This window comes from Bos indicus x Bos taurus, chromosome 15, assembly GCF_003369695.1.
Source record: "Bos indicus x Bos taurus breed Angus x Brahman F1 hybrid chromosome 15, Bos_hybrid_MaternalHap_v2.0, whole genome shotgun sequence".
Classification (NCBI taxonomy): Eukaryota; Metazoa; Chordata; class Mammalia; order Artiodactyla; family Bovidae; genus Bos; species Bos indicus x Bos taurus.
Window position 1 is genome coordinate 38171177 of NC_040090.1, and position 24525 is coordinate 38195701.

The window sequence follows — 24525 nt, forward strand, 5'->3', positions numbered from 1 at the left end:
TATTCAAATGCAGAGACATTACTTTGCCAACAAAAGTTCATCTAGTCAAGGCTATGGTTTTTCCAGTAGTCACGTATGGATGTGAGAGTTGAACCGTGAAAAAAGCTGAGCGCCGAAGAATTGATGCTTTTGAACTGTGGTGTTGGAGAAGACTCTTGAGAGTCCCTTGGACTGCAAGGAGATCCAACCAGTCCATTCTAAAGGAGATCAGTCCTGTGTGTTCTTTGGAAGAACTTATGCTAAAGCTGAAACTCCAATACCTTGGCTACCTCATGCAAAGAGTTGACTCATTGGAAAAGACCCTGATGCTGGGAGGGATTGGAGGCAGGAGGAGAAGGGGATGACAGAGGATGAGATGGCTGGATGGCATCACTGACTCGATGGACGTGAGTTTGAGTGAACTCCAGGAGTTGGTGATGGACAGGGAGGCCTGGCATGCTGCAGTTCCTGGGGTCGCAACAAGTTGGACATGACTGAGAGACTGAACTGAACTGAACTAATGGGTTCACGTTTTAATCAATATTTAGTGTTCCTCCTTACCTCTGTAACAATTTTCAACTGTCTATTTTATCTTATCTTAACACTGATACCTCAGTTCTCTTTTAGTAACTATTTACCTGGAATGTCCTTTTCCGTTCTTTTACTTTTGACCTATTTGACTTGGATATAAAATTAGTCTTTTCTAGACAGCATATAATAGCATTTTGCTTTTTAATCTATTTTGAGAATATATACCTTCTAATAGAAGAATGTAATCAATTTATAATTACTGATAATGAAACATTTATTTCTGCAATTTTGCTTTGTCTTTTGTATGTTTCATATCTTGTTTGTTCCTCAATGCCACCATTAACTGTCCTCTCTTGTGTTTGCTATTTTTGTAGTGCATATGATTTTGATTCACTTCTAATTTATTTTCTGTATATTTAAAAGTTATTTTAGCATTGGTTGTGCTGGAGCTTATAATTAACCTCACAAACATGTAACAATCTATTTTGAATTCATATCATATTAGCTTCCATAGGTATGTAAAAATTCTGATCCTTCATTTCTCCATCCCTCCCCCCTTTATGTTATTGTGTCACAAATTACATCTTTCTACTTTGTGTGCCCATTTAACATAGGCTTATCATTATCATTTTATGATTTGTCTTTTTGATCAAACTGGGAAAGAAAAAGGAGTCACAAATGGAAAATACACTAATACTGGCTTATATATTCCTTTACCTGTGTTATTTCTTCACATGGCTTCAAGTTTACTGTCTAGTGTCCTTCCATTTCCACCTGAAGGACTCTTTTTAGCATTTCCTATAGGACACATCTAGCATCACCAACTCAATGAACATGAATTTGAGCAAACTCCAGGAAATATAGTGAAGGACATGGAAGCCTGACAGGCCACAGTCCACAGGGTCACAGAGACTCGGACACAACTCAGCAACTGAACAAATAGGACACATCTACTAATGATAAATTCCCTCAGCATTTGTTAATCTGGGAATGTCTCAACGTCTCCTTTATTTTTGAAAGATAGGTTTGCCAGGTATAGAGTTATGAGCTTTCTCTTTCTTTAGGTACTTTAAATACGTCATCTCACTGCCTTCTGGCCTCCATGGTTTCTGCTAAGATGTCCAGTCTTTTTCTTAATGAGTGTCCCTTATATAGGACAGTCATTTCTCTTTTGTTGCTTCCAAGGTTCTTCCTTTGTCTCTGCCTTTAAAAGTTTTATTAGAACATGTCTCAGGGTGGATCTCTTGTGTTTTTCCTTTCTAAAGTTCACTGAGCTTCTTGAATGTGTAGATTCATGTATTTAATCAAAGTATGACATGTTGGTCATAGTTTCTTCAAAATTCTTTTACATCCCTTTCTCTCTGTTCTCTCCTTATGAAACTTCAATTCTTTGATGTTCTATTATTGACAGTGTCTCACAGATCTCATAAGCTCTCTTTCATTTTTGTTCATTCCCTTGTCTTTACGTTCCTCAGACTGGATAATTTTAAATGACTTGTTTTCAAGTTCTGTGATTTTCAACTCTGACTGCTCAAATCTGATGTTGAAATTCTTAGTGAATTCATTGCCAATATTGTAATTTTTAATCTAGAATTAGTTTGGTCCCTTTCTATAATCTGCATATCTTTAGGAATATCATTCTCCTGGAGTTATACAATTTTTGTCCATGATTTCCTTTAGTATTTTGAGCATATTTAAGCCAGTTGAATTAAAGGCCTTAACTTCTATGACTTGATTCCTCATAGACAGTTTCTATTATTTTTTCTGTGAATGAGTCATATTTTCTTGTTTCTTTGCAAGTTTTTTAAATTTTTTGTGGAAAACTGGACATTTTGAATATTATAATAAGGTAACTCTTGAAATCATATACTGTCTCATTCTCAGGGTTTGTTTTGGTTGGTTCCTGTGGGTTTTGATTATATGCCTAGCACTTTTCTACCATTTTCTGTAAAAATATTAGTGGTATGTGCTCTCAGAAATGTGTCCTTTATCTTATGGTAAGTTTATGTGTTGTTTGAGTTTTTTTGCCTGGACACAAAACAAAAACATACCCAAAAAACAACAGCAAGAAAAAAAACACCTCTCTTTCCATGCTGGCTCAGTGTTTAGCATGACTTCAATGCTTTGCTGTTCAGTCACTCAGTCGTGTCCAACTCTTTGCGACCCCATGGATTGCAGCATGCCAGGCTTTTCTGTCCATCACATTGCCCAGAGCTTGCTCAAACTCCAATACTTTGGCCACCTGATGCGAAAAACTGACTCATTTGAAAAGACCCTGATGCTGGTAAAGACTGAAGGTGGGAGGAGAAGGGGATGACAGAGGATGAGATGGTTGCATGGCATCACTGACTCAATGGACATGAGTTTTGGTAAACTCTGGGAGTTGGTGATGGACAGGGAGGCCTGGTGTGCTGCAGTCCGTGGGGTCACAAAGAGTCGGACATGACTGAGCAACTGAACTGAACTGAATAGTTATACAGGCATATCTCATTTTATTGTGCTTTGTGGATACTGTGTTTTTATAACTGAAGTTTTGTGGCAACACTGCTTATGCAAGTCCATTGGCAACAATTGTTTTTTCTCTCCACAACCCCTGGCAACCACTGATCTTTTTTACAGTCTCCATAGTTTTGACTCTACTATTTCATATAGTTGGAGTCATAAAGTATGTAGCATTATCAGACTGGGTGTTCCACACGGCAATGTGATTTAATATTATTCTGTGTCTTTCATAGCTTTATAGCTCTTTTTTTTTTTTTTGCTAAACAGTAATAAGAACCTAGACAGCATATTAAAAAGCAGAGACATCACTTTGTCAACACAGGTCCATATTGTCAAAGCTATAGGTTTTCTAGCAGTTATGTACAGATGTGAGAGTTGGACCAAAAAGAAAGCTAAATGCTGAAGAACTGATGCTTTCAGATTGTGGTGCTGAAGAAGACACTGTCTCTATAAATTAAGTTGGGAAGAACTGATGCTTTAACCATATTAAACATAAATATCTCTCCATTTATATAGATATTACTTGATTTCTTTCATCAGAGTTTTCCTTATATACATCTTGCACGTATTTTATCAGGTTTATATCTAAGTATTTCTTTTGTGAGAGTGCTAGTTTAAATGGTATTGTTTTTAATCTCAAATTCCAATTGCTTATTGCTAGCATATTAAAAAACAATAGTTTTTGTATGCTAACCCTTATGTTCTACAACCTTGTTGTATTCACTTACCAGCTCTAGGAGATTTTTTGTTGAGTCTTTGGCATTTTTAACATAGTGTCATCTACAAACAAAGACATGTTTTATTTATTTCTTCCCAATCAGTATATTTTTATTTCTTTATCTTATTAACTAACTCTTCCATAGAATGTGTAATAGGAGTGATGAGAGGGGATATCCGTAACCTATTTTTCTTTAAGAGGAAAGCTTCTAGGTCCTTACCATTAAGTGTAATGTTAATAATAGGGCTTTTGTTAATGTCTTTTATCAAGTTCAGTAAGCTCCCCTCTATTCTTAGCTTGCTGGAAGTTTTAATAATGAGTAAATGTTGGATTTTGTCAAATGGATTCTCTCCATGTGGTTGTTCTTCTTAGTCCATTGTTGTATTGCATGAATTGATTCTGAACATTGAATCCACTTTGCTTACCTGAAGTAAATCCTACATTGTTGTGGTATATAAATCCTTTTTACATTATTAGATTTAATTTGTTAATTTTTTTTTCATAAGAGATATAGGTTTTCAGTTTTTTTTCTTGTAATGTCCTTAACTAGTTTTGGTATTAGGGTAACACTGACCTAATGAACTAAATTAGGAAGTATTCCTTCTGTTTCTATCCTCTGAAAGAGATTGTAGATATTTGATACAGTTTCTTCCTTAAATGTTTGGTAGAATTCACCAGTGAATCCCATTGGGACTGGAGCTTTTTATTTTGGATGGTTGTTAAATATTGATTCAATTTTTTTTTTTTAACAGACACAGGCCTATTCAGATTATTTATTTCCTCTCACGTAAGCTTAATAGTTTATTGTCTTCCAAGGAATTGATACATTTTATCTAGGCTATCAAATGTGAGAGCCAACATTTTCATAATACTCCTTTTTTCATCCTCAAAGTCTATAGAATTCATATCCATAACCCCTATTTTATTTATGATATTAGTAATTTGTATCTTCCCTCTTTTCACAGTCTGAGTTATTAGTTTTGTTTGTATTTCCAAAGAATCATGTTATACTTTTACCGATTTTTTTCTATTGATTTCCTGTTTTTAATTTTATTGGTTTTTTAGTTCTGATTTCTTTTCTCTTGCTTATTTGGATTTAATTTTCTCTTCATTTCCTCAGATGGAAACTTAGATTACTGTTTTCATATAATTATTCTTCTGTTATGTATGCATTCAATGTAAATTTCCCTCTAAGCACAGCTTTCACAGTAGCCCACAAATTTTGATAAGTTGTATAATCAAATGTTTCTTTTTTTTTTCCTGTGTTAGTTTGACAGTTATATATTCTTAACTCATATTTGAGATTGTACTAGAAATTGCAACATATATTCTACAAAATCAATACAATCTTTGTCCTTCCTCTCAAATACCTCAAAGAACTGAGGGTCCTTTAAGTCCATTTGGCTGCACACTCCAGCATAAATGCAATTGCCATCATGTATTTTAAACCTCACTGTTTTATGCACTTATTTAGATTTTTCCATATATTTATTCCTTTGTTGCTCACCATCTTTTCCTGCATCTCTGACTATTCACTGGTGATATTTTCCTTCTCCTGAAAAACATGCGTTAGTAGTTCTTTCAATGTGCATTTCCAGGTAGCATATTCTGTTACTGTGCTGTTTTCAATTATGTTTTTCTTCGACCATAATTCTTTAAGGATATTTTTAACTCTGTATAGAATCCTACTTTATCAGCTATTTTCTTTCACTAGGTTTAAAACTCCATCCTACTGCCTTCTGGCTTCCATCAGTGCTGTTGAGGTCATCATTCTCTCTAATTATTATTTGAATATAAAGTTCGCTTTTCTCAGACAGTCCACAGAATGGGAAAAAGTAATAGCAAGTGAAAAAACTGACAAAGAATTAATCTCCAACATATACAAGCAGCTCATGTAGCTCAATACCAGAAAAATGAACAATCCAATCAAACAGTGGGTGAAAGACGTAAAAAGACATTTCTCCAAAGAAGACATACACATGGCTAATAAACACATGAAAAGATGCTCAACATCACTCATTATTAGATAAATACAAATCAAAACCACAGTGAGGTATCATCTCATATTGGTCAGAATGGCCATCATCAAAATCTAAAAACAATAAATGCTGGAGAGGGTGTGGAGAAAAGGGAATGCTCTTACACTGTTGGTAGGAATACAAACTGGTACAGCCATTATGGAGAACAGTGTGGAGATTCTTTAAAACATGGGGAACAGAACTGCCATACCACTCAGTAATCCCACTGCCTGGCATACACTCCAAGGAAACCAGAATTAAAAGAGACACATGTACCCATGTTCAGTGCAGCATTATTTACAATAGCTGGGACATGGAAGCAATCTAGATGTCCATTGACAGATGAATGGATAAGGAAGTTGTGCTACATATACACAATGAAATATTACTCAGCTATTAAAAATAATGGATTTGAGTCAGTTCTAATGAGGTGGATGAGCCTGGAGCCTATTATACAGAATGAAGTAAGTCAGGAAGAGAAAGACAAATACTGTATAATAACACATATATATGGAATTTAGAAAGACGGTACCGAAGATCCTACATTCAGGCCAGCAAGGAAGACACAGATGTGAAAAACATACTTTTGAACTCAACAGGAGAAAGTGAGGGTGGGATGATTTGAGAGAATACCACTGAAACATGTATATTACCATATCTAAAACAGATGACCAGTGCAAATTCGATGTATGAAGCAGAGCATCCAAAGTAGGTGCTCTGGGACAACCCAGGAGAGGGTGGGGAGGAAGGTGGGAAGGGGGGTTCAGAAGTGAGGAGGACACCTATATACCTGTGGCTGATTCATGTTGATGTATGGCAAACCATCACAATATTGTAAAGTAATTATTCTCCAACTAAAATACATTAATTTTTAAAAATCTGCTTTTCTCTAAATGCTTTGCTTTTCCTATTGTATTTTCTGCATTTTCACTATAATATGTCTTATTGTGAATTTCTTTTGTCTTCCAAGGTGTATGCCACAGTATCCTAAATGTTGTCTTTAATTTGTAATGGAAATGTTTCACTTGCTTCAAATTTATTTACCTCTTCCATCAAATATTATTTCACTATCTATTAAATTCCTTGAGACTGCAAAGAATTTGTCTTAAATTTTATCTAGATATTTTAGATAATTCAGTTGGAAAAGTTGTTCTCTTTTTTAATTAATTTATGTTTTGGCTGCATGGGGTCCTTATTGCTGTGCACAGGCTTTCTCTATTTGCAGTAAGTGGGACCTACTCTAGTTGCAGTGTGCATATGCACACTGCAAATATCTCATCCATATCATGTCTTCACTTCCTTTGCATATATACCCAGGGCTTCTCATTGTTATGGCTTCTTTTATTGTGGAGCACAGCCCGTAGGGCACATGGGTTTTAGTAGTTGCAGCACATGGGCTCAGTAGTTGTGCCTTGTGGGCTCTAAGCACAGGCGCAGATGTGGTGCTCGGTCTTAGCTGCTCTGTGGCATGTGGGATCTTCCTGGACCAGGGATCAAACCAGTGTTCCCTGCATTGCAAGGCAGATTCCTAACCACTGTCCACCAGAGAAGCCCAGAAAAGCTGTTTTTTGAATTACTGAGTCTGCCATTAAATTTAGATTCAAATTTTAGTGACACTGGGGAAGACAAAAAGCACAAAATCAAAAAGACTGTAAGATGAGATGACAATTATATGATTTAATACAGACAAAATGAACGAAAAAATCTCAGGGCAAGCTGGTAGGAGATTAGAAAAGAATTGAGATTTAGGAGAGATTGAATTTGATGAATGACACTGGATACTTGGGGCTGGTGCACTGGGACGACCCAGAGGGATGGTATGGGGAGGGCGGAGGGAGGAGGGTTCAGGATGGGGAACACAGGTATACCTGTGGTGTATTCATTTCGGTATTTGGCAAAACTAATACAATATTGTAAAGTTTAAAAATAAAATAAAAATGTAAAAAAAATGTAAAAAAAATAAAAATAAAAGTTAAAAAAAAAAGAAAAGGATAATTTTAAAGGACATGAAAGTACATTCACATTAGGAGAAAAAAGGATGCATAGGATTATAATAGTGACATTCAGTAGGACAGGAAATACAAGAGACGAAACCTGAATTATGTGTGAAGTTGAAATGTGTGAAATCTCATCTCATATAATATGTCTCATAGATGGTGGGGTTAAAAACAAAATTGGGAAAACACTGAATATAAGAGTATTTGGTTCTACATACACACATTAAGATGGCATCGGTAGATAAAGAGAATTTGGTTATACATATATCAGATCAGATCAGTCGCTCAGTCATGTCCGACTCTTTGCGACCCTGTGAATCACAGCATTCCAGGCCTCCCTGTCCATCACCAACTCCCAGAGTTCACTGAGACTCACGTCCATCGAGTCAGTGATGCCATCCAGCCATCTCATCATCTGTCGTCCCCTTCTCCTCTTGCACCCAATCCCTCCCACATCAGAATCTTTTCCAGTGAGTCAACTTTTCCCATGAGGTGGCCAAAGTACTGGAGTTTCAGCTTCAGCATCATTCCTTCCAAAGAAATCCCAGGGCTGATCTCCTTCAGAATGGACTGGTTGGATCTCCTTGCAGTCCAAGGGACTCTCAAGAGTCTTCTCCAACACCACAGTTCAAAAGCATCAATTCTTCGGCGCTCAGCTTTCTTCACAGTCCAGCTCTCACATCCATACATGACCACAGGAAATACCATAGCCTTGACTAGATGGACCTTTGTTGGCAAAGTAATGTCTCTGCTTTTGAATATGCTGTCTAGGTTGGTCATAACTTTCCTTCCAAGGAGTAAGTGTCTTTTAATTTCATGGCTGCAGTCATCATCTTCAGTGATTTTGGAGCCCAGGAAAATAAAGTCTGACAATGTTTCAACTGTTTCCCCATCTATTTCCCATGAAGTGATAGGACCAGATGCCATGATCTTCATTTGCTGAATGTTGAGCTTTAAGCCAACTTTTTCACTCTCCACTTTCACTTTCATCAAGAGGCTTTTTAGTTCCTCTTCACTTTCTGCCATAAGGGAGATGTCATCTGCATATCTGAGGTTATTGATATTTCTCCCGGCAATCTTGATTCCAGTTTGTGCTTCTTCCAGTCCAGCATTTCTCATGATGTACTCTGCATATAAGTTAAATAAACAAGGTGACAATATACAGCCTTGACGATCTCCTTTTCCTATTTGGAACCAGTCTGTTGTTCCATGTCCAGTTTTAACTGTTGCTTCCTGACCTGCATATACGTTTCTCAAGAGGCAGATCAGGTGGTCTGGTATTCCCATCTCTTTCAGAATTTTCCACAGTTTATTGTGATCCACACGGTCAAAGGCTTTGGTATAGTCAATAAAGCAGAAATAGATGTTTTTCTGGAACTCTCTTGCTTTTTCGAAGATCCAGCGGATGTTGGCAATTTGGTCTCTGGTTCCTCTGCCTTTTCTAAAACCAGCTTGAACATCAGGAAGTTCACGGTTCACGTATTGCTGAAGCCTGGCTTGGAGAATTTTGAGCATTACTTTACTAGCGTGTGAGATGAGTTCAATTGTGCAGTAGTTTGAGCATTCTTTGGCATTGCCTTTCTTTGGGATTAGAATGAAAACTGACCTTTTCAGTCCTGTGGCCACTGCTGAGTTTTCCACATTTGCTGGCATATTGAGTGCAGCACTTTCACAGCATCATCTTTCAGGATTTGGAATATCTCAACTGGAATTCCATCACCTCCACTAACTTAGTTCGTAGTGATGCTTTCTAAGGCCCACTTGACTTCACATTCCAGGATGTCTGGCTCTAGGTCAGTGATCACACCATCGTGATTATCTGGGTCGTGAAGCTCTTTTTTGTACAGTTCTTCTGTGTATTCTTGCCACCTCTTCTTAATATCTTCTGCTTCTGTTAGATCCATACCATTTCTGTCCTTTATAGAGCCCATCTTTGCATGAAATGTTCCTTTGGTATCTCTGATTTTCTTGAAGAGATCTCTAGTCTTTCCCATTTGTTGTTTTCCTCTATTTCTTTGCATTGATCGCTGAAGAAGGCTTTCTTATCTCTCCTTGCTATTCTTTGGAACTCTGCATTCAGATGCTTACATCTTTCCTTTTCTCCTTTGCTTTTTGCTTTCCTTCTTTTCATAGCTATTTGTAAGGCCTCCCCAGACAGCCATTTTGCTTTTTTGCATTTCTTTTCTATGGGGATGGTTTTGATCCCTGTTTCCTGTACAATGTCACGAACCTCATTCCATAGTTTATCATGTACTCTATCAGATCTAGGCCCTTAAATCTATTTCTCACTTCCACTGTATAATCATAAGGGATTTGATTTAGGTCATACCTGAATGATCTAGTGGTTTTCCCTACTTTCTTCAATTTAAGTCTGAATTTGGCAATAAGGAGTTCATGGTCTGACCCAGTCAGCTCCTGGTCTTGTTTTTGTTGACTGTATAGAGCTTTCCATCTTTGGCTGCAAATAATAAAATCAGTGTGATTTTGGTGTTGACCATCTGGTGATGTCCACATATAGAGTCTTCTCTTGTGTTGTTGGAAGAGGGTGTTTGCTATGACCAGTGCATTTTCTTGGCAAAACTCTATTAGTCTTTGCCCTGCTTCATTCCGTATTCCAAGGCCAAATTTGCCTGTTACTCCAGGTGTTTCTTAACTTCCTACTTTTGCATTCCAGTCCCCTATAATGAAAAGGACATCATTTTTGGGTGTTAGTTCTAAAAGGTCTTGTAGGTCTTCATAACCGTTCAACTTCAGCTTCTTCAGTGTTACTGGTTGGGGCATAGACTTGGATTACTGTCATATTGAATGGTTTGCCTTGGAAATGAACAGAGATCATTCTGTCATTTTTGAGATTGCATCCAAGTACTGCATTTCGGACTCTTTTGTTGACCATTATGGCCACTCCATTTCTTCTGAGAGATTCCTGCCGGCAATAGTAGATATAATGGTCATCTGAGTTAAATTCACCCATTCCAGTCCATTTCAGTTCGCTGATTCCTAGAATGTCGACATTCACTCTTGCCATCTCTTGCTTGACCACTTCCAATTTGCCTTGATTCATGGACCTGACATTCCAGGTTCCTATGCAATGTTGCTCTTTATAGCATCAGACCTTGCTTCTATCACCAGTCACATCCACAGCTGGGTATTCTTTTTGCTTTGGCTCCATCCCTTCATTCTTTCTGGAGTTATTTCTCACTGATCTCCAGTAGCATATTGGGCACCCTCTGACCTGAGGAGTTTCTCTTTCAGTATCCTATCGTTTTGCCTTTTCATACTGTTCATGGGGTTCTCAAGGCAAGAATACTGAAGTGGTTTGCCATTCCCTTCTCCAGTGGACCACATTCTGTCCCTATATATTATAAATATATAATATTTATAATATATAATATTAAAATATATAATATACATATACACATATAATATATATTTAAATACATAATATATAAATATAAATATATATTATATATTATAAACTATATAGTTTATAATATAAAATAGATATATGTAATATAATGATATTAACTAGTGTCAGATGAAGAGTGAGAAGTGGGTGACAAGTATAAATCGGCTAAGAAGTACATTTTATTTATTGAGAAAAATTAACATATAACCTTGCATAAGTCTAAGGTATACAATGTGCTGATATGATACATTTTTATATTGCCATATGACCAAGATAGAGTTAGCTAACACGTCTATCACATCACAGTAGCATTTCTTTATTGTGGTGAGAACAATTAAGTCCCTTGGCAACTTTGAAGTTTATAATACAGTATATTGTTTATAATCACTATGTGTGCTATGTACTATGCTTAGTCAATCATGTCCAACTCCTTGTGACCCCATGAACTGTAGCCTGCCAGGCTCCTGTGTCTTTGAGGGTTCTCCAGGAAAAAATACTGGACTGGGTTGCCATGCCCTCTTCCAGGGGATCTTCCCAACCCAGGTCTCCTGCACTGCAGGTGGATTCCTTAGCATCTGAGACACCAGGGAAGCCTAGATGTCTAGGACTTATTAATCTACTGATGGCACATTTGTACCTTTAAACAGTATTTCCCTAATTTCTACACCTTCCAACCCCTGGTAACCGCCATACTACTCTGGATTTACAAGTTTGGCTTTTTTAGATTCCACATGTAAGTGATATTATGCAGAATTTCTCTTTCTTGGTCTGACTTATCTAATTTAGCATAATGCACTCAAGGTCCATCCATGTTGTCACACACAAATGGCAGGACTTCCCTCTTTCTCGTGACTGTATAATATTCCACTGTGTGTCTGTGTCTGTGCACACGTGTGCATGATGTATCACATATCCTTTATCCATTAAGCCACAGGCTGATACTTAGGCTGTTTCCATATCTTGGTTATTGTGAATAACGATGCAGTAAACATGGGGGTGCATATATCTCTTCAGTATCCTGTCTTCACTTCCTTTGCATATATATCCAGGACTGGAATTGCTGGGTAGTATTGTGATCCTATTTTTCATTTTTGAGGAAACTCTACAATCCTTTCCATAGTGTCTGAACCAACTTAAATTCTCAGCAACAGTATAAGAGGGTTCCCTTTTTTTTATACCCTCTCTAGCATTTATTATTTGTAGACTATATATTGATGGCCATTATGATTGGCTTGAAGTGATACATCATTATGAGGTATCATAATGAGGTTTTGTCTTGCATTTCCCTAACAATTAATAATCTTGAGTGACTTTTCATGTGCCTGTTGGTCATCTGTATGTCTTCTTTGGAGAAACATCTATTTATTCTTTGCCTATTTTACCTAATATTCTTTTAATGTAGCTATCCAATTTTCCCAGCACCACTTATTGGAATTATCTCTTTCCCATTGTTTTCTCACCTCTTTTGTAATAGACTATGGTGACTGCAGCCATGAAATTAAAAGACGCTTACTCCTTGGAAAGAAAGTTATGACCAATCTAGATAGCATATTCAAAAGCAGAGACATTACTTTGCCAACAAAGGTCCGTCTAGTCAAGGCTATGGTTTTTCCTGTGGTCATGTATGGATGTGAGAGTTGGACTGTGAAGAAGGCTGAGTGCCGAAGAATTGATGCTTTTGAACTGTGGTGTTGGAGAACACTCTTGAGAGTCCCTTGGACTGCAAGGAGATCCAACCAGTCCATTCTGAAGGAAATCAGCCCTGGGATTTCTTCGGAGGGAATGATGCTAAGGCTGAAACTCCAGTACTTTGGCCACCTCATGTGAAGAGTTGACTCATTGGAAGGGACTCTGATGCTGGGAGGGATTGGGGGCAGGAGGAGAAGGGGACGACAGAGGATGAGATGGCTGGATGGCATCACTGACTTAATGGACGTGAGTCTGGGTGAAATCTGGGGGTTGGTGATGGACAGGAAGGGCTGGCGTGCTGCGATTCATGGGGGCGCAAAGAGTCAGACATGACTGAGCAACTGAACTGATCGAGCATAAGTGTGTAGGTTTATTTCTGGCCTCTGTACTCTGTTCCATTGATCTATGTCTTTGCCTTAAAAAAAAAAAATATATATATATATATAAATTTATTTGTTTTAATTGGAGGCTAATTACTTTACAGTATTGTATTGTTTTTGTCTTTTAATAGTTTCACTTACTTCAGTATAATATTTTTAGTAATTCAAGTGCACAAATGTAGGTATATAATGGAATGCACCAATATGACAAGTGTAGAGTGTAGCAAATAAGCAATACTGCATGTCTAAGTGGTATAAATTCTTACCTGAGCATAATATTATCAGAACAAAATTTTTTTTTTAATTTTTTTAAATTTTATTTTATTTTTAAACTTTACAATATTGTATTAGTTTTGCCAATTATCGAAATGAATCCGCCACGGGTATACACGTGTTCCCCATCCTGAACCCTCCTCCCTCCTCCCGCCCCATACCATCCCTCTGGGTCGTCCCAGTGCACCAGCCCCAAGCATCCAGTATTGTGCATCGAACCTGGACTGGTGACTCGTTTCATACATGATATTATACATGTTTCAGTGCCATTCTCCCAAATCATCCCACCCTCTGCCTCTCCCACAGAGTCCATAAGACTGTTTTATACATTAGTGTCTCTTTTGCTGTCTCGTATACAGGGTTATTGTTACCATCTTTCTAAATTCCATATATATGGGTTAGTATACTGTATTGGTGTTTTTCTTTCTGGCTTACTTCACTCTGTATAATAGGCTCCAGTTTCATCCACCTCATTACAACTGATTCAAATGTATTCTTTTTAATGGCTGAGTAATACTCCATTGTGTATATGTACCCCAGCTTTCTTATCCATTCATCTGCTGATGGACATCTAGGTTGCTTCCATGTCCTGGCTATTATAAACAGTGCTGCGATGAACATTGGGGTACACGTGTCTCTTTCAATTCTGGTTTCCTCAGTGTGCATGCCCAGCAGTGGGATTGCTGGATCATAAGGCAGTTCTATTTCCAGTTTTTTAAGGACTCTCCACACTGTTCTCCATAGTGGCCGTACTAGTTTGCATTCCCACCAACAGTGTAAGAGGGTTCCCTTTTCTCCACACCCTCTCCAGCATTTATTGCTTGTAGACTTTTGGATCGCAGCCATTCTGACTGGCATGAAATGGTACCTCATAGTGATTTTGATTTGCATTTCTCATAATGAGTGATGTTGAGCATCTTTTCATGTGTTTGTTAGCCATCTGTATGTCGTCTTTGGAGAAATGTCTATTTAGTTCTTTGGCCCATTTTTTGATTGGGTCATTTATTTTTCTGGAATTGAGCTGTAGGAGTTGCTTGTATATTTTTGAGATTAGTTGTTTGTCAGTTGCTTCATTTGCTATTATTTTCTCCCATTCTGAAGGCTGTCTTTTCACCTTGCTTATAGTTTCCTTTGTTGTGCAGAAGCTTTTAAGTTTAATTAGGTCCCATTTGTTTATTTTTGCTTTTATTTCCAATGTCTTTGCTTTTATGCCAATGTGATGTTCTTTATATTAATGTAGATTTGTTGTATAGTCTGAATAGGGAATGTGATACATCCAGCTATTTTTTGCTACAGTCAGCAATGGCAATTGAGTCTTTTGTGGTTTCAAAAAAATTTTTAGAATCATTTTGTTCTACTTTTGTGAAAGTGTCCTGGGTATTTTGATAGTGATTGCATTAAATCTATAGATTGCTTTGGATAATATGGCCATTTTTAACAACATTAATCCTTCTAAGCAAGGAACACAGGATATCTTTCCATTCCTTTTTATCATTTTCACATTCCTTCATCAGTGTTTATAGTTTTCAGAATATAGGTCTTCCACCTTCTTGGTTAAGTTTATTCCCTGGTATTTTATTCCTTTTTGTGTGATCATAAATGGGATTGTTCCCTGAATTTTTTTCTGATAGTTCATTATTAGTGTATACAAAAGCAACAGATTTCTGCAAATTAATCACTGAATTCTGCATATTAACATGCAACACTAACTGAGTGTCTTTTCTTCCTACAGCCATGGACACAGCAGAGTCTATGCCCAATGACCCCTGTTTAGAGGCAAAAACAGGCAAGATCTCCAAGAGATGCTCAGAGAAGAAGGACTTGCAGTTGAGTACTAGTTGTCAAACCTGCAGGAACACCTGGGTGTGACTTCTACCCATGCCTTACAACACCTAGAAGAAAAAGACCTCCAGAAACTGAAATGCCAGGTGCAGCATTCCTGGGAGAAAAGGGCCCTGGAGAAACTGCTTAACCTGTCACACTCAAATCTCTTTCAAACTTACAGGAGTCTTGGGCGGAATCATTAAAGAAAAGGCAGAAAGAAGCAGAACAGGCACTGCAGGAACAAAGAGAAATGATGTCAGAAGGGAGGCAACAACAGGAACAGGCAGTGAGGAAAAAGGAAGCAGCGCTGAGGCAAAAAATGGAGATCCCCAAAGAGTTCTGGCCATCTCCTGAAAAACCCCCAGGAGAAGTTATGGAAGATATGCAGAGACAACTCAAGGTCATGGAGGGGGAACTTTCTCACATGAAAAATCTTCCAGATAGAGAACTGGTGAGACATGCTTCTGGAGGACTAGCCCTACAGGGAATTTACAAAACCAGTGACCAAAGGTGTCTTATAGAGAAGAAAGAGGAGCTATTATGTGTCCCCAAGGAGTTTGTACTCCGTGGCCCTAATCAGAGCACATGGGTGGAAATGAAGGAATTTACATCTTCTCAAGAAGAATCCATGTTCACTCAGACTTTAGAGAAGCTGGGCTTCAGTATAACTGCCTTAGCAAAGGGTGGAGATTGGGGAATTAGCCTGGAAGCTGGTATGGATCAGAGCATGCATTCAGAATCCAAGAAAATACAACAGTCACATTCTACACACTCTTATTTCTGCTCAACCATGTTCACCTATATCCCACTGGCCTCCTGCATCTTTCCCATTGACCAGCTCCAACTTTCCAATGCTGCTCTCCAGGAATTAAAATACATTGAAGACCTTTTGAGTAAGTCAGAAGACCCAGACAAACTATGCTTGCTGAGGCATAGGACTGAAGCCTTCTTCCAGAGGTTTGGGTCTCATGCTGACCAGGGCCCTCTGCACCTGGGAGGAATCTACTGGTGGAAAGCCATTTCAGAGGGTTTCCAAAAAGAGCAGCTGGCAGAAGTGAAACAGCAAGTAGCAGAGGCCCTGGATATTTACATAAGGGGCAGTTACAGTGGCTCTGGAGTGAACATTAGTACAGGTCTGGATATGTCAGACTCTCATTCGAAAAAAGCCTCTCAGAGAACAACCTTCCAAAATCTCCAAACCAAAATCCAGTTATCTGTGGCCCAGACAGGTGGCCCTCCAGAAGCAAATGGCTTTTTTGACTGGAAAGCTGGTCTAGTTGCCAATAATCAAACCTGGTGTGTCATTGACCGTGGACTTCAGCTGGTACCTGTTTGGGACATTGTCCTCTCTAGCCACAGAAGCGATTTTAAGGATCCTCATAAATTAGCTAACTGTCTGAAAGATGACTATACTGTTCTGACTGAACTCAATGCCCAGATCCAGGAGAGAGAAGAATTACTGAGTATTGAGAAGGAGGCTAGGATTTTCCTACAGGATGTGAAATCCTGGAAAGTTTTTGATCCTGAAGAACAGCTTAAAAGGCTGCTAAATTTCATGCAAAGATTGATTCAAAAAATTAAAAGTTATACCACTTGGATTAATACATGCCTCAAAGACTGGGGTCTGCATAATTTTCTGGTAAACACTGTCAACTTTTGCAAAAAATCTGCCATTTATGGAACTAAATTTATTAAATCTCAGTTGAGCCATCTTTTGGATCCTCACATCTATGTAGTAACAAACTTTCTTCAGGTTCATTCCATTATGGAGTGGATATTTCAGTCAGAACTAAAGGAAGACAATGTCCATATCAACCAATTTTCTGATTTAATTGAAATATTAAAAAAAACACAGAATGATCTTAGGGATGTAAAGGCCAATTCCAAATCCACAGAGTTGGTGGAGGAAGCTCAAAGAAAGCTGACTAATAAGGTCAGCTTGTCTCTTGGCTGCTTCTTGAAATACCTCCAAGAAACAGGGAAGACAGACACACACATCTTGCTACTTTTGATAGCATCTGGTGCGGGATATCATGTGGTTGACAATACATTTCAGTATCTCCTGGGGCATGATGAGTTAGACTTCTTATTGGATAAAATGCAAACTGTGCGAAATAAATACCAAGAGCTTAAAAATGTTTGCAACTACAGGGCTCAGGCATTCCTGGTGCTCACAGGTCTGATAGCAACAGCGGACATCAAAGATCTTTCTCCAGAGGAGAAAACACAACGCTTGGCATTGATCAAACATCACATGGGACGATCTTTGACTAAAGAAGTTGTATATGTCCTCACCAAACGTGGAGATCATGATTGGGAAAACCTAGAAAAAGACTTGAGACTGCTCATTGATGGGAATTATGAGGCTGCTGTCTCTTCATTGCAAGTGGAGGAGGTGAGAAAAGAATTGCAAAGTGTTTCCCGTGAAAAGAAAGAGCCCCACGAACCACACAATAATGAAAAGAAAAAGGAGGAAGTCATAGAAAATGGAGCCTTCCAAGACTTACTCCAGCGTCTAGGCCTAGAACAATTCTACCCAAAAAAAATGAGCAGAGCTAACTTCCAACTGATCCACAAGACTTCTGTGTACAACACCCAGCCCTGCTCTGAAAGAGAACTTCCCTTCTATTTCCTACAGAAGCTGTTGATGCTGGATTATGGGCTGAGATACCTGATCATCAAACATGAAGAATACACAGAGAACCAAGTCTATTCATGCACCTCAAATCAAGAAAAGGAGGCTTTTGATCCATATGAAGATCTACTTGAAGAAAGTGTTAGTCCTACTAAGCCTTTAGCAGCCACTAATGTCAGACCCAACATTCACCCTATGGATATTCAGATGGCAATTCTTCACTGTGCAGATGATTTTGCCAGACAGTATATTTTGGACAAACTTTCCATGTGTCAGTTTGCCCTCCCCCTTCTCATACCTAATCCTTGCAATGCTCAAATTGAATTCTCTCTCTGGTCTCTCAGTCAAATTCGAAGGAGCTGGCAGCAAGTAGGGATATCAATAAAAGAGGAAAAGGACAATTACACGAATCAACAGATGTGTCGGGTTTCTGCCCCCATTGTGTCCTTTATTAGAGTTGGAACTGGCTTCTCTGCTTCCAAATCTCAGATCATGAACTGTCTTCTCAATGAACGCAAACATGATGTCTTTTTTCACCGACACTGCAAAGGCAGCAACAGAGACTCTCTCTTGATGGGAGGAGTGGTGGAAGTCGCCTGGTTCTGTCCTGGGGGGGAAGAGCAGGACAGATTTGACAACTGCTTGACCTTTACGAATCTTCACGGAGATGCAAAGGAATATGAGAAGCAACTCGCCTTTCTGAAGGAAGTCTCTTCCATAATTGTGGTCCTCATGTCAACTTCTGATGATAATAAAGGAAACCAAAAAATAGTCCGTGACATGTGTCAGTCATCAAAACCTTTAATCTTTTTGCTTGATGATAAAGGAAAAATCACAGTCAATAAATCTGGCTCAAGAGTGAAAATTGGGATCCGGAACAGAAATGAGGCAGAACTAATAGGGGAGCTCACAACTACAATCAGACGTTTGCTGCAGCTCTCTAACACTGCACTCAGCTTGGAGAACTGTGCCCACATTGCTAGCAAGCAAGGAATGCTTATTGATGAAGACCAGAGAGATTGCAAGGAAGCCAAAGAAAAGGCAGAGAATCTAATGACCCTACTGGGAGAAATGGAAATACCTCAGGTCAAGGAAAACTTACTACCTCTTCAGGGAAAACTGTGGCAACTTTGGTGTACAAAGGATAAAGAACTCTATCATCTGAGAGAAAAGGGGAATCGCAGCATTGAACAACACAAAAGTGAGACTGAGACAGAAAAACAAAAGATAAGACATAAACAGTTGAGAAAAGCCTTTCCTCTCAATGCTTTAATGCGTTCTGTCCTTGAAATTCTCCAAAATCATTCAGAAACTCACACCAAACTCTACTTCCTCCAATGGCTGAATGTAGCTTTGGACAACCTGACTGCAGGATACTTGGAAAATCTAAATGAGAAGAAAAAGGCATTGGTTCAAAAAGAAAAGCAAGAGGCCCCAAAGAGTAGCTCTCTGAAAGACTGGCAAAATGAGATAGAAACTATTTCCAGAGAGATTAATGACTGTACTTTGGGAATTGAGCACATTCTCAGAGAAGTTGGCCAGATCTATGAAGCTCTGGAAGAAGCTTCACCCATGAAAGATACCCAATTTCTCTCCCTTCCCCACATTGCTGCAGATCTGATGATATCTGGGGTTCCCATTGAGCTGATGGATGGGAATGTTTCATATGTGCCCCTGAGGTGGGTGGCAGCTGTTTTTGACAAGCTCTCTGAGAAACTTGGAAACAAACGGCTCTTTGTTCTTTCTGTCCTTGGCCTGCAGAGTTCAGGGAAGTCCACCCTGCTGAATGCCCTTTTTGGGCTGCAGTTCACTGTCAGTGCCGGGAGGTGTACCCGGGGGGCCTACATGCAGCTTCTGAAAGTGGAGGAGACATTCACAGTTGAACTTGGCTTTGACTTTGTGCTTGTTGTGGACACAGAGGGACTTCGAGCCCCAGAACTCAGCAACAAGTCCCAGAATCATGACAATGAGTTGGCAACCTTTGTCATCGGACTTGCAAACTTAACTCTGATCAATATTTTTGGGGAAAATCCATCAGAAATACAAGATATTCTACAAATAGTTGTCCAAGCTTTCCTGAGAATGAAACAAGTAAAAATCTCTCCCAGTTGCCTCTTTGTCCATCAGAATGTGGGGGAAGTTACAGCTAAAGACCAAACTATGGAAGGAAGAAGGTGGCTAGAGCAGAGATTGGACAAAACGGCAGCCACAGCAGCTGAAGAAGAGCAGTGCTCCGACGTAACCTGCTTTAGTGATGTCATTAAGTTTGATGCCAATACCCACGTCTACTACTTTGCTCACCTCTGGGATGGCAATCCCCCAATGGCCCCACCCAATCCTCGATACAGCCACAATGTTCAGGAACTAAAAAGCAGAATTCTTGTGACTGCCCAACGGGAATCTAGGGGAAGCATCATGAAGATATCAGATGTAAAATTCCGAGTTCAAGATTTGTGGAGAGCCCTACTGAATGAGAACTTTATCTTCAGTTTCAGGAACACTCAAGAAGTCATGGCCATGAGCAAACTGGAAACCATGTATAACTCCTGGACATGGGAGCTGAGGAGTCATGTGCAGAGATTACAGGACCAGCTGATCAACCAGATTCAGAATGGAAAAATCCAGACACTCAGAACATATACCCTGGAGGCTCCAGTTACAGAGATATATGAATCCATCAAGCAAGAACTTGAAAAATATTTTAATGAAGACCCAGATAGTGAGGTGCTGGTTCAGTGGAAAAAAAATTTTGAAAATAAACTAATAACCCTTAAAGAGGCACTAATTTTAGATGGCCAAAGCAAAGCCAATGAACTTATTAGTTTTAAAAAAAGTCAAGAAAAACTGGATAACAAAAAGTCAGGTTATGAAAAGGAACTATTGGAAAAAAGCCGGAAGTTGGCTTTATTGCTAAATGGCACCAAATTGAGCGAGGAAGAGCTCCATGAGAAATTCAACCCACTTTGGGAAAAATGGGTCTGTGATGTGTCCTCAAGTCTCCCTCCAGCTGTAGAGCCTAAAATTGAAGTGGATTCTCAAAACATCCTTTGGGAATACTTCCAAAAGGAAAAAGACATGGTAAGCATACTGGAGAACTGTTCTGGAGAAAAGTTTGAAATCAACTATGACAAACATGTTAAGATGAAAAGGAAATCTTGGAGATCCTCTACAATGACAATAGATCCCCAGGATACACACTCCATAAATATGACCACTGACAGCATTATTGCAAAAGTTAATGAAACTGTTAACAAAATATGTCAGCAAAAGCATGATTACAATCCAACTTATTTCCATGAAATCCTGAGAATAATACATGAGGAGATGAAGTCTGCACCCACTCAGAAAAGATACACATTTACAAAAAAATATGAAATAGACTTATCATTGTGTTTATTCCAAAGAGCATCAGTGAAGTTTAGGGAGATGCACACGGAATTCAAGAGGGCAAATGATCCTGTACACTATCTGCAAAGCAAGAAAGATGATTTCTTCATGAGCTTTAAGATCTCTTGTCAAGGAGCAACTTCAATTAAAACATTTGTTGATTTTCTGTGGAAGAAACTCACACCTGCTGTCTCTAGCACCATAAGGAAAAACACGGCCCTCAAAATTGCTGGGGACATTCGAACCACCTGCCGGGCATTCAATGAAAACAGAGCTAACCTGGAGAAACACATTCTCATCTCTCTGGCAGAAGAGGAAAATTTTGATAACTACTGGCAGTACCTTCATAATCCAAAATCATATTTTAAGAACTACATTGAAAACCATGTTAAAAGATATTTTTCTGACACAGGAAGTGAGAAAATAAAGACTTTTCTACAAATGAGTTTAGATGACATCAAGAATGCCATCCTCTCAGCTATGCATGCATCTACAGCAATAGCTAAAGATAAAAGCAGCACAGTGTCTGGGTGGTTAGATTTGTTCTGTGATCACCTGGGGAGTACCTTGATCTTTCCACGAAAAGACTTGATAAGCATTGAACACCAGGAGATAAAAGATATTGAGTTTATCAAAGAGGCCATGAGTAAAGCTTTGGAGCCTGAAATGAAGAAGGTAGAACAGAACTGTTTGTCTAGACTTGTAGAAGAAATGATTCCTGAAATCCAGAAAATGCTCTCTGAACATCTCTGTGGCTGCTGGAAACAGTGTCCCTTCTGTAAAGCAATTTGTACAAATACAATCCCTACCCATGAAGGAGACCACAGTGCTCCCTTCCATCGTCCAAAGGCTCTCAATGGATGGGGGTGGTATCAAACAGACTATTTTACCATTAATTACTGTACTAGTTCAGTAGCAAGTGATCGTTTTTTCATTTTGAATGATGACAGGAGAATCCCATATAAGACCTATCGACAAGCAGGAGGGGAATATGCCACGTGGAGCATCACCCCAGACACATCCATGCAGCCATACTGGAAATGGTTTGTCTGTCACTTCAGATCAAAGCTAGAAGAAAAATATCACAGAAAATTTATCAATACAGGTGAAATTCCTGATGCCTGGAAGAAAATCACAAAGCAGGAGGTGCTTGATGACTTGAAAAAATATTAATACTCAATGACCAGATAAGGGTTCCAGTATCTAAACAAAGAAGGCACATTACCAGAACAAGCTTAAAATACCACCCACTCAGAATGAAAACCTTCCTTATATCAATTTTTTTCAAATGAAATATCTAAAACTAAATCAATGATAGCAAGAGTTGAAGATTTCTTGAGTAAGAACCTTATTTTTCTTTGCCTCAATTCCTTCTTTAAAAACAACTGATATATATGAGTACATGATAAAATCAAATAAAGTACATTTAATATACCAACTGCATATTTTATTATTCTGAATGTTCTTATTTTTAAATATATAGTGTTATATAAATCTTCAAGAAAGTCATTTTCATAGAGGGAAATTAAAACCATTGCAGATGGCTACAAAATCTACAGAATAACTATACAAATATTTTTATCAATATACAGCTATTGACTGAAAGTTACAAATTCTTTTCATTCCTAAGTGCACTTTTTTCACTCTATGAAATTGTGAGGAAGAGTTATTAATGCTTGAATGCAAAAACATTCATAGGAAATTCAAGATATCCAATTCTCAAATATAATGCTATTTAGAGCCATTCTATTATAGGAATAATTAAAAAAAAAAAAAAAACACACACACAGAAACTTGGCCAGGATAGAGGTTGCATCAATTCAAGAAAAAGTATTAAACAACTATGAAAAATAGAACTCAAATAACTTTTTCTAATTTAACCATTTTCTCTTCTTCCTGGGCACTTTGGCACTTGCCTGTGCATTTTTTTTTTTTTTGTATGTTATCATTTTTTAGTTTTATCTAATTGACCATCCATTATTTTTCATTGTCTGCAACTTACACTTAGCCTCAAGACTTTGCTTGGACATATCTTTTTTGTTGTTGTTCCCTTAAATCAGGCACCTTTCCAAGAATATAGACATTTTACAAGGTGCTGTAATATATCATAATTGACAAGGTCTTAATTCACAAAACTCAACACATTATGTTAATTCATTTTGTACTTAAACTTTCATTTCAAAGAATAAGATAATGCCATTTGCAGCAACATTGGATACAACTATAGATTACCATACTAAGTGAAGTAAGTCAGAAAGAGAAGGACAAATATGATATAACATACATGTGCAATCTAAAATATGGCACAAACAAACCTATCTACCAAATAGAAACAGACTCATAGACACAGAGATTAGACTTGTGGTTGCCAAGGGGGAAGAGGGCAGAAGGAGAGGGATGATGGACTGAGACTTTGAAGTTGATATATGCAAACTATTGCTCTTAGAATGGATGAACAGCAAGGTCCTCCTGTATAGCACAGGGAACTGTATACTGTCTCCTGGGATAAACCATAATGGAAAAGAATATTTTACAAAGAATGTCTATATGTGTAAAACTGCTTCACTTTGCTGTACAGCAGAGATTGGCACAACATTGTAAATCAACTATACTTCAATAGAAAAAAGCAATATAAACTCTCTTTTTCTAAGATATGAATTATGGAATCTTCTCTAATGTATTTTACTGCTTTTTAATGCAGTCTAAAAAATAGTATAATAGCAGTAACAGAAAAAAAAGGCAAGTTACAGTTAGTGGTGTATATTAGCATCTTTAGCTCATCATAAAGTTATTAAATGACCAAATCACCTTTGAAAGGCAGTTGGTACTGAGAAATATCATGGGTTTCTGGCTTCTTATCCAGCTATTGGAACCCATCTTATATGCAGAAGCAAGTAGTTTCTGTAAAGCCTTATTGATGTCTTGAAGATGAAAGTACTTGGTATTTATGTCATCAGTTCAGTTCAGTTCAGTCACTCAGTCTTAAATAACTTTTTCTAATTTAACCATTTTCTCTTCTTTCTGGGCACTTTGGCACTTCCCTGTGCATGTTTTTTTAAAAAGATAAAGAAAAAAACCACAGGAGTTTAGATATTCAAAGCCTAGAGCTCTGTACAAGTCTGAGAAGGACCCATTTATGGAACAAGATTTATGACCAGGGAAAAAGGGCCATTTTAACCAAGGCTG

At 38.2% G+C, this 24525-nt stretch overlaps 1 protein-coding gene and 1 pseudogene across 1 annotated transcript in view; one reads left to right on the forward strand and one right to left on the reverse strand.

Moving 5' to 3' along the window:
• The window catches only part of LOC113905625 (interferon-induced very large GTPase 1-like), a 43897-nt gene extending 21120 nt beyond the window's left edge, over positions 1-22777 (forward strand). The window contains exon 3 of the mRNA XM_027563162.1: positions 15226-22777. Coding sequence (XP_027418963.1) covers positions 15568-22512 — 6945 coding nt within the window. The 5' untranslated portion in view covers positions 15226-15567 and the 3' untranslated portion in view covers positions 22513-22777. The remainder of the gene's footprint in view (positions 1-15225) is intronic.
• Positions 1-24525, reverse strand: part of LOC113905022 — a 147183-nt pseudogene that overhangs the window by 102781 nt on the left and 19877 nt on the right.